Genomic DNA, 12,307 nt, shown 5'->3' with positions numbered 1-12,307 from the left:
TCAGAAATAGAAACAAAAGATTATTAAAACAGAGTCATGCAAATTGTGAGCTATCATAGATCCCATGACAACAACTTCTTGCAAGTGGGTTTAACACAGACAAATGACTGGTGCCAAAGCCACGGATTAAAACTCAATGCCAAGAAATGAATTATATTGCTTTTTGCAAAAACAGCCACCCAGGTTAATTACTCAGCAGACAAGATGCCTCTATGAATTCAAAATGGAAGGTAGAGATTTTGGAACCTATGTAGACTGTAATATGGCCTTTGACCAACATGTGGCCAAGGTAAGAAAATCATTCTATACTGCCCAACTTATAAGTAAGGGTATGGCATCGTGGTCCAAGGAAGTTATGGTGCCACTTTACTTGGCCCTTATTTAACCCATCATTGAGTACAATTCCCCCTTTGGCATGTACCTCACAAGGCATTTGCAGCATCTGGAAATACCTATGACGGTTCTTCACCAAGAGAATCCAGATTATAAACACATTGTTTTATACAGATCACCTCAAAGCCAAATCTCATTACTTAGTTTTTACAGGTTAGTAAGAGACGATATGTGCTTAGTATAAAAGGCATCCTCAGATCCAGCTTTGATGGACCTTTCCCACATGTGAAAAAAACAATAGCTCCAGAACCACTAGATCCAACAATTTCAATTTGGCTTGCAGAATGAAGAGAACATGTTTGTGAGACAGACATGTGTCTCAGAGGATCCTCATGCTCTGATGTGGGATCCCCATCAATGTGAAACAGAGTCCATACCTAGCCCTATTCAAACATAACCTTGACAACTGGATGGGAAATCAAAAATCCATACCGGTCTAGCCCCCCCATGAATCTGATAGACAGAAGCAGACAGTAAATATATCCTAACTAACACCTCTCAACACACACACACACACACACACACACACACACACACACACACACACACACACACACACACACACACACACACACAAAACCCTTTAACAACTTCCTAAGTAAGATATCCTTCCAAGGAGATGCCCATGGTAAAAAGGGCACAATTGGGTTGGGTTGCAAGGCTAGGCTTCTAAACACCCTGCTGGTTGTTAGCCAATTATATACTTGTGCGCCTATGAACCTATGAAATATTTCACATGACCCCATTATACAAAAGTAAAATGAACATGCTACAAGCAATGAATAGCTTGAATATAGGGGGGATTTTCACAGGGAGACAAAAACATTTGTGATCTTGCTGGAAGTTCCATTCAATGAAATGTATATGCTACATAGAATATAGATGTAAAGGAAATATTGGAAGCCATGGTTTGCTCAGATAATTGTAAATTTCAAGTCTATATTTTGCACAAGCAGAATGAGTATATTATTTGTCATGCTGGCATGGGCAAGAAATATGACAAGTCTGACTCTGGTAGAATGAGAATTTGACACACTATGCTTTGCCATAGTGGATGCCTGTTTTCAGATCATGGAAGGAGTTATTAAACCAAAGATTATACAAGCCACATTGACTCAGAAATGTGGGGCTAAAGTTAATGAAATTAACACTGTTTAAAATGAAAACATTACAGGCTACTCTAGGTCTTATGGATAATGGATTTTTATCATACATTCTGTGGACCGTATTATTCAGTAATCATTTATATATTGGGCCCTGTGAGTCCAAAGAACTGCCATGCATAAAAAAATGGAATTGGGTGTGACTTAGACAACAGAATTTTCTTACTGTGTTTGACTTAGAAAAAAGACAGTGAAGGCCATGTTGTCCATGATATGAGGATGGATAGAAAGCTCCAATAAATTAAAAAACAATAATTGCCCTAATATACAGAAATTAACAGTAGAACTGACCCAAACAGGTAAAAAGTAATGCATATTTAATTATGGGAAGGCATCTCTCTAAATGTTAGAATGGATTCTTTATTTCATATAATGATACTGGCCACAAAGAAAGGCATAACAGAAAAGGGAAAAACAATCGATCAACCAGAGATGAGGACAGTGTTCAGAGAGATAAAGGAGATAACACAGTTTAGAAATATCAGCCATAGAAATGCAGTCTATGGATAGAATTTTCTTCAGGTGGTCTTCTTGAACTGCATATAAACCCTGTATAGGGAGTTTTGAAGTAAATGTATTTTAACAAACAAGACCTATTCACTGAGACATATATTAATAGAAGACTGCATTGTATCAGCAACTGGCCATGGTATGTGTGTGTACTTATTAGCAGAGCTGAAATCTGGCTGTCTAGAATATTTTGTTACTGTGTTGTTATAAAAAACATGTTTTTTTTTGGGAGTGCAGTGAATAAACTTGTAAAAGATTATCTGGGAAGATGGCAAATGTCAAGCTAATCATACATTTAAACTAGTTGTAATAAATGGTACAACACAGCTGATCCAAATGAAAAAATGAACCAGAAACTATATAGGCTAACCTAGTTAGAGAAAGTGGTGTAATGAGATAGTATGATGGAAAATGGCTGTATGAGAGGAAGTCAGTGTAATGACTGGTACAAACAAATATGGTAGATAAAAAGTGACCATGGTATAAACCAATATTGGATAAGCAAAGAATATACAAGCATGGGTATGATATAAGAAAGAAAAAAAGATAGCAATGCCCTGTTCAAACATTTACAAGTATGTGTAAATGCTGGATTTAAATTCTTTGTGATAGAAGTTGTACCCACTGATCCCAGGGGAGGACCCTGGGAGACCCGGCTTGAATACAGGGAGTTATAAAGGCAATTGCTGTTGGACACCAGTAACCATCCAGGGTTAAATGATATGGTATCTTTAAAGCCAGTTCTGAAACTTAGATTTGCCAGACTGTGAACCAGTACAGTACAATAATTATTATATTAAATTAATTTTAGAACAATATTTATATATATATATTTATATAAATACTTTACACAGTCAGTTTCATTGATTTATTTATGTAATTATTCATGCTTTTCCCACTAGATGGTCCTATTTCATGCTATTTCATTTTATTTCTTACATGGTTTTAATACAAATGTTTTACAAAATATTTATTGTTTTAAATCATGAGAACTTCAAGTATTTTATGTGGACAATTTTACATAACACATCCCATTTGATGCATTTTACACAACATTTCAAGACTGATTTTACATGTCATAAGTATTATTTTCTCTCATACATGCTGTATTTTAATTCACTTACACTGAACCTTTGTTGTTAATTGATCAATGCTTCTTATTGGTTAATTTCAATTTGAAAACGTATTTAACATGACTTTGGGCACACTAGATGCCTATCTGATGAAGTTTGTAAGAAAAAACATAAGGAGAACTATTTTACAACGTTTATGTGCTCTGATGTGCGTTGTGCTTTTCAAGTAACTGTGTTTGTGTGTGCTTTGGATTAAACTTTTGTTGAATGGACCAGCTGGTTTCTGGTGCCTTTATACAGGTTACACCAGTGCTGTTAGATCTCTCTGGTGACCCATAAATTACATTGGCAAAGGCACCGCCATACACCGACAGCCACATTCAGACACCTATGTGCGCACACACACACACACACACACACACACACACACACACACACACACACACACACACACACACACACACACACACACACACCACACACACACACAATCTTCATTTCAGTTCAGGCAATAGCTCTGTATTTTATCCAGACCAGCTGTTAGCCTATTCTCCACTATCCATGCATGTTCTACTCTTGGTGACAAATGCAAGGTGTCACATCCTTTTAACATTTAGAACAGTATCTCTTATAGCAAATTCAGATGCAATGCTAACAACTTCAATAAGTTAGCTGTCTGGTCTTACTTTAAAGAACCATGTATTAGTTAATACTATTCCATGAACCTCATTAAGGCTTCCCCCTATTAAGCACTTCTACTTTACTTTTACATTGATCCACAATTCTTCTTACTATCTCCATAACATCAATATCTCATTATCTTCCAATTTTATCATGCTTTGCTCTTGCTATAACTCAATTTTTTTCTTTCACTATATCAGCAGCTCCAAGAAAGTAATGTGAATTCAGCAAATCACAATTTTCCAATAGTATATATATATATATATATATATATATATATATATATATATATATATATATACACATATGTATGTATGTGTGTTGATACAAGGCTTTTATTCTATGTTCTAAAATATTTTCCTTATCATTATTTCTTTCTACTTACTACTGTTATAGTATGTTTATTATGCTCTTTTTGTTATTAGTATCTCTACTTGTGTTGTAAATGGCTGCGCTGTGGCTGACATTGGTCAAGTTTTAGTCAGTCTATGTCTACTACCAGCAGACATAAACAACATAAAACAAACAGCACACACATTCAGCACCAGATTAATATAATACTGTTTCTCTCTTCAGACATAACTGGAATCAACAGGAGCGGCCTTAGGTCAACTGGTGCCCTAGGCAAAAGGGCTCCATAGCGCCCCGCACCACACTACCTGGTGCCCCCATCCTGGCCCCCATCCTGGTCTACGTACACCAAATAAATACTGTAAAAGTGCCCCTACCACAGCGGCGCCCTAGGCGGCCGCCTAGTTGGCCTATGCCTAAGGCCGGCTATGGGAATCAATACACCTGAACATGAAAAGGTTATTCTTACTTTGTTCTGATGCAGAGACAGTTAAGTTGTGCCATGCTGCTGTTTCTCGGTCAAGAGGTTTTGCCAAAGTGATCAATCCACTCAAAGCATCAATCATGAATATTTTCTTCTTATTACTATGTTGGTCAAATGCATACCTGGAAGATAAAATGCAAATGTATTTATGTCAATTGTTTAAAATATAACAATTAAATGCATGTTTGAATGTAAATTGCAGAAATCAATATGTCTTAGCAGTATAACAATGTTTAATAGATAGACTGTCATTGCATTTCAATGGGTATATCATGTGCATAAAAGTTTACAATAGCAACAGTAAAACTCTTTGCCCATTCAAAGTTCACATTTAAGTATATTCTTGTTACTAAGAGCATCAAAATGTTTTCTGTTTATCTAAATCTTTGTGTGTGTGTGTGTGTGTGTGTGTGTGTGTGTGTGTGTGTGTGTGTGTGTGTGTGTGTGTGTGTGTGTGTGAGTGTGTGTGTGTGTGTGTGTGTGTGTTGTGTGCATTTCTAATTTGTTGATATGCTAACGAATTTGGTTGAGTTTTATTAGTTTTCCATACTTGCCATGGCTTGACCCTTTGTTTAAGTAGGACCCTAATTTCATTTCTTAGCCATGGTATATAATTTACCTTAACTTGGAGTGTTCTAGGAGGTGCCATACTGTTAAGAATGTTAAGGAAAGTATTGTTAAAACGTTCTACTGCATCATCTAGGGGCAAGTTGTTAAGGGAAGTCCAGTTGCATTTTTTAGAGCTGTTATAAGATCTTGGGGATTAACATTTTTCTTGTTGCGGATGTGGCAATAAATGTTTTTTTTAACAGGGTTGGTATGTTTCCTGAGGAGGTAGGTTGGCATTTGATCATTAACACTGTCTGGCAGACAGCCTTGCATGTTCGGATGGGTATAATACAAGAGAGTAGCATTTCTGTGAGCAATTCAGAAAGGCATGCAGCACAAATAACCCTGCTGTTCTGCATTGTGTATTGTGATGCAGAATGGCAGCATTCAAAACAAAAAATGCAGAGTGTTTGTATGCCTCACTGCACTATGTTTACGAACATCATGGCCTAAGTCTGTTATAATATGACATGTGACTAAATGAATCTATGCCTTTAGTAAATTTTTGCAGGATCCTCTCTAAAGTTATAATATAGTTTGATGTAGTATAAAAAAGGGGTATCGCACTCCCAAGTTTTTGCTCCATACAAGATTAGCAAATAGAGGGAGCAGAACCTCTAGCTTTCTAGATTTGGTACATTTATTAATGTAGCCCAATGTTTTAGCATCCCAGTTTCTTATTTCGAGAACCATGTTAGTAAAGCTGAGGTATTTAAAGCAGCAACAATTTCTAAAATTTGCGCCTGTATCCTATACTTGATCCAAATATTATATCAACTGTATGCCAAAACTTTGGTCTTGGCAATATCTATAAGCAACCTTTCAGATATGGCAAATAATTGATGTTTGTATAAGGCTTCCTGAAGTGTGGCTACATCATATATTTTGTGTTTAGTAGCTTTACCAGTCTTTAACAAACCTGTATAACCATTACAAAATGTTTACGTCAATGGTGAGATCTCTGAGATACAGATTTAATAGCTATAGTCTAAGAAGGAATCCTTAGGGGATTCCTTTAAATTGGGGATAATGTTCAGATCTGTGACCATTAATGACAATGCTAATATTTTCTTGGCAAGTCACTATAAATCCACCCTAATAACCAAATATTTAGGCTCACATTTTTAAATTTGAGCACAAGCAAATTATATTTAATTGTGTTGAATGCCTAGGAAAATACAATATAAATAATATCTATATGGATGTGTATTCCAGTGCAGAACTTATATTATTTTAAAAAGTTAGTTGTGATAGAGGAACATTTATAAATAAAGGCAAGCAGGATTATATTGATTGAACTGAACTGATTTAGTTCAAAACTCCTTCATCTAGTGCCTGGTAAGTAGGAAAACAATAGGTCTGCAATTAGTTACAGATGTCAAATCTCTTTGCTTCTTACATGCAACTATGATAATCATTTTTCCCAGTTAGCACAAACTATACACATTATAATTGGAATTAAGGAGGTGTACCAAGTGGTCAATGCTATAACTGTCCATTGAAGTGTTAAGATCAGAATTTGTAATATGATTCTGTCCTGCAGCCTCATTTGTTTTCAAGTATGGTACTACTACTTTTAAGGTATTAGTTAATACTAGCATTTATATGCAACAGAAGGATTAACACTGTCACAGTCCATAAAGCAACCCCCTTTTAGATGCTTAGAATGAGCAACAATCGTATCCTCTATGCAAGCACTCACTTTGCCTTCATATTATATTATCAATGTGACATTATCCTTTGGCTTCCCATCCATAATAAATATATAAAAATGTTCATTTCTCTACATTCTTGTAGGATAGGTTTATTCATTCCCCTCTCCTTTACAAGCAAATAGCTGAAGTTAATCATTGGCAAAAAAACATTTACACTAAAAGGTAGATTCTAGGTACTCAGGTTAGATTTTTGACTTCAAAAAGCAGGGTTTTTTTATTCATAACATTAAATATTGGTAGTAACTTTACTAGATGAAAGATTAGGTACTCCTTTATATTTCTGATGCAGGACCAATTTTCTAAAATTAATTTAGCCTTTGCTATTGAGCAACGTGATGGCATTCTTAGTTTTACATTACCTTGGTTATGTGCATTCTGTCCATGCAATAGCAGTATACCATGTGCAGCGTTTTGTCCAACTGGTAGTAATATTCCATGTGCAGGAAAATAAAAGTACGCTGAACAACACCAGAATACCTTTGTCCATTATTATGAGACATCTTGCTTTACTGAGGTATGCATTTTTTTCTGTTTTCAGAAAGCAAAATAAAATTGTAGATTTTATTTAATATGATCTGTAGGGTGATGTTACCCTTTTGAAATCTTAAATTTCTTATACAGAGATAATACTCCAAGTTAGTACTAAGTACTCTAATTATTACATAACCCTTACCACCAAGAATATAAATTTAGACATCATCTTGACATGTTTAAATACCATGACTATGGTAATATCCACATGGTGCTTAAACATAAATCAAGGGTAAAGCCTGACTCTGGCTATTAGTATTTGGGACTACATCTATTAGATGATTGCCAGGTACAACAATCTGTAGGAAATCAGCAGTGGAAAGCCTCTGTGCTATCACTGTGGCTATATATTTTGTTTTGGTTATGTTCGCTGTTAGGTTGTTATTGTCCAGCCAATTCCATATCCTTGTGAATTCCTCTTGTAGCCTGTTTTGAAACTCCATGGAAGTTTGTGTCCTGCTTATTAGTATATGTTTACCTGCATATATTACTATCATCATCTCTATTATGGCAAAAGTAACACCATTAATGAAAATCGAGATCAAAATGTGTCCTAATTCAGACCCTTGGAGGAACTCCTGTTTTGAAGTTATCAACCTACATTATCCAATTACCCCCCCCCCCAAAAAAAAAACAACTTGTAAGAAACTCTTCTTTAGATAGTTCATAATCTAAATGAAGGGCTTCTTCCAAATTCAGTTGATTCTACCTTTGTGACAATAAGCAATGGTTACTGATAAGGAACTCTCTTTCTAGATGATGGAATATAGCCTGCGTTGATACGTCCTTCATCACACTATTTTAGATGTTAACTAAGCTAGTAATATGTGTGTCCATTAAACAGCTTTTTTCATGATATATCCATTTTTAAAAGTAATCTGCTTAATGGAGAGGTTTTACATGATTACAAGTAGTGTATAAGTCAGCACCTTCAAGGTTTTAACAAGGAGCTGAATGTACACAATGGGCATGACGTCCAAGGGACATTTTTTGTGAAAACCTTTGGAAGTGGAATAATGAATGAGTACTTAAGAGAGTGGGATTGTCATATTAAAGAATACGTACCTTACTGGCGGACAAATATTGAACTCTTGAGATCAATTTTCTAAGGTTCACCCATGCATGAGCAGATGTCGTCCATGGGAAATCAGTATCAGTGAGTTCTGCCAGCAGTGATACCTTTTTTAAGGGAATGTCCCCATTCCTTCAGTGGGTGCAGCTGAGGAGTTGGCATGCATAAGTTTGGTGGGAGTGAGTGCTTGTCTCCAATCTCTGACAGGAGGGTGTGCAAAAACCTTAAAAGGACTTGCAAAAAACTTAAATTTTTTTTTTTTTTTGACATTTTTTCCAGCAAATGCAGCTCAGGGATTCTGATCCACAGTGCATTCACTTTCATCTACTGATAGTAGAAGCTATAAAATATGTGATAAATGTGTAATAAGAGCATGTCAATGACCAAGTCATTGATTCCCAGGAATGACTGGCAGAGTACATAAAAAACATTCTTGCATTTAGGTTCAAGTTTCTGCAGTGTTTATTAATAGAATTTGTATGTACTTTTTTAAAGTACAAGTCTGGCTTACCCAAGTAATTATACTCCTATCCACCAGTGAAAATGCTGCTATTCATATTTCTTAGGCTATTGGTAATTGCATTACCACGTTCTCTGGCCTCTTCAGTAATTAGTCACTCTGATTCCTGCATCTTATAGTTGTCCTCATTAATAGAATTTGTATGTACTTTTTTAAAGTACAAGTCTGGCTTACCCAAGTAATTATACTCCTATCCACCAGTGAAAATGCTGCTATTCATATTTCTTAGGCTATTGGTAATTGCATTACCACGTTCTCTGGCCTCTTCAGTAATTAGTCACTCTGATTCCTGCATCTTATAGTTGTCCTCAGGCAATAATTAGTATTATTTAAGAACAATTTAGGAATAGTTTACCAAACAGCATGTTTTTTCTTATATAGGTGCTTTTTGTTACAATCTAAGTCTTCTTTTGCAGGTCTATGAATTCCTGATGAACAGTTTGATTGGTGTTCTTACACTTCTCAAGATACCTGTCTCATTCCCTTTTTTGGTTATTAAGATTGATAGAAAACCAGAGGCATGCATTTTCTTTTATCCTTATAGACCTCAGAGGGAAGAGACTGTTCCAGATCCTGGCAAATTTATTGAGTGCATTTGTTACATCAAATATGCTATGAGTAAAGTCCCACTGTATAGTGTTCATTTAAAAAAAAAAATGCACCAGAGATGCCACACACTACTAGGATAGTAAACATATAGGTCCAGTGACTATTAAGAAGAATATATAGGAAAGTCAGAAATGGAAGTTGCACCAGAAAAGTAGACGCCTTGACTCAACAGGAGAACATGAAGGATACATTAATGAAAAGACGGGATTAAATTACACTGCTCAGTTATAATATCACTATTTCTTTATCAGGTAGACTAGAAGTGATCATTGTTACTAATGTTAATGTTTGTGCTTTTCTGTTTTTTTTTTCTTATGTATTGACAATGATGCCATTAATTTGTGTTGTCTAGTGAAACAGTGTCAAACTACTGTTTGATTTATGATATGAATAATACAAGTGGAATAGTTACAAAACAGCAATATAGAATTATTCTGGGAAAGAACATGCTAAAATATAAGTTGCAGAAAGGTACGCGCTCATTTGGATAACTTTCGTCTCTGTTTTTCAGTCTTGTTTAATCATTTGTTTGGATGATGTTTAAATTGTAAGTTCAAGTCAACTGATCTCAGGTTGAATGTATTTTATATAACCAACTGTGTGACAGTGAGTGATATTTAACAGAACCTGTTAGCATAAATTTCTGAAGAAGTCTGTGATATAGACAGAAGTGCTATGTTTTTTTTAAATAAAATGTCCTTTGAAAGTAACCATAGTTATCAGGATTGTATTTATTTATTTTCTTTATTTTGAAGTATGCACCAGCTGAAATTGACTTCCTGTGCGATGGCAAATGCATGGCTCAGACCAACTAATCAAGAACGTCCAAAAAGATAGAGCCAGCATACAGTGACCTGAAATTACTGTTTATTAAACAGACATAAAAACAAGAAAAAAACAGACCGGTTTCTGCCGGATATTATCACAGCCTTCATCAGTGTTAAACAGATAAATCAATTGTTGTCTTTTATATATACCCAACTTGAAGCTAATTGGCTGATCCTAAAATTGTTCATTAAGACCAGGCAGGAATAATCCCCCTAGTTTAACTATCCACTTTTTTTCTTTTGCATTCAAAATGGAGTGCCAACCAGTTTTATTAGAGCAGTTGCCTTGGATAATGTCAATAATCATAAAAGAAAATCTAGCAGTCTGGTGTGCTAAATGGTGCTTATAAAGTGCATTGCTAGCTTTTTCGTTTTTTATATTGCTAATGTGTGCCGATATTCTTAATCTCATAGGACGAGAAGTTTTCCCTATATAAAATTAGCCACAATTACATGTGGCCAGATATATGAGCCAATCAGTACTACAATTGGAAAAAAAGGACATCATAAACTACTGCACAATTTCTGCTAGAAAACTGTTTAGATTTCTGTACATATACACAATTAGTACAATGTCCACAAGGGAAACAACCCGTTAGAAGTTCCCCAGTTAGTGTAGTTTGTAAATGATGAGACTCATTGTACACATGGCCATGTTTATAACGACTGAAACAAGAAATGAGATTTTTACCTTTACAAAATGAGAATAAACGCTTATCTGGTATAATGTTAGCAACATCATTGTCACATTGTAATATATTCCAATGTTTATGTACACTTTGAATAAGTAAATATGAGTTCCTGGCATAGGTAGTTACGAACCTGATTGGTTGTGATTTGGTAATGTTATGATCTTTGTAACTTAAAAGTTCCTCTCTGTCAAGTGTATTTGCATGTCTACTGGCACTCACGACATGTCCCATGTTGTACCCTCTAGATCTGAATCTATTTGTCAATTCCATCCTCTGTTGTTGAAATGAGGTGTCCAGAGAGCAAATCCTTTTTATTCTAATAAATTGTGATTTTGGTATTCAACAACAAGCTTCCATGGCCTTTGTTGAAGCATTATCTAAATTTCATGATCGTGTTATCGACAGGGAAGTAAGTGCAGTCAACAAGCTGGTTGATGAAGTTAAACAATTTGAAGCTCAACCTATTTTTAATATGCAATTGAATAAGGTTGTTACTGAACTCAATAAGTTAGAAGAACAATTAAGTCAGAAAAATTAAAAAATTCCAAAGGGATCAGGCAGACTACCTTGGGGCTAACCCATTTTCCAATTCTACTAAACATGTTAGATTCACATCCCAGCCCAACAGAACTCCCAAGAGAAAGAGACCTCACTCTATTCTCAGGAAACGTAATGCGGATACTGGCTTATCGACAGATGAGCTTTCATCTTATACTGACAGTGAAGCACAGACAGTATCAGGGTCACCGTCCCCCAAAAGGACACCTGGGCCAATCCCTTTAGGCCTAGATACAAAGGGGGGGGGGGGCATAACACAAGAAGTACCAGCGATATTCAAACTCTATTGAAAATGGCAATGAAGAATTGAATGTAACTGATAATACCAATGTTCTAAATTTGTCTGATTTTGAATTGTCACCTGCTCATTTGTCAGTTCTTAATAAAGGCTTAACTTTTATACCCAGTTTTTTGGTTCCTGAAGATAGATTGGCACAAGATGTTATATAATTTTGTAGAAATTTGAATCTCAGATTGTACTTTGGTGATACTGATAGTAATTATAGTTATGACAAATTT

General features: G+C 35.4%; 1 protein-coding gene across 1 annotated transcript in view; it reads right to left on the bottom strand.

The window, feature by feature from the left end:
- Window positions 1-12,307, bottom strand: part of LOC122798304 (cadherin-7-like) — a 1,449,445-nt gene that overhangs the window by 426,942 nt on the left and 1,010,196 nt on the right. The window contains exon 8 of the mRNA XM_044067131.1: window positions 4,641-4,777. Within this exon, the coding sequence (XP_043923066.1) occupies window positions 4,641-4,777 (137 nt within the window). The remainder of the gene's footprint in view (window positions 1-4,640; window positions 4,778-12,307) is intronic.

The sequence above is a fragment of the Protopterus annectens genome, chromosome 3.part1, assembly GCF_019279795.1.
Source record: "Protopterus annectens isolate FY-2018-M chromosome 3.part1, PAN1.0, whole genome shotgun sequence".
Lineage (NCBI taxonomy): Eukaryota > Metazoa > Chordata > Ceratodontiformes > Protopteridae > Protopterus > Protopterus annectens.
The sequence above is the reverse complement of the archived record's forward strand: the minus strand, read 5'-3'. Positions and strand labels throughout refer to the sequence as shown.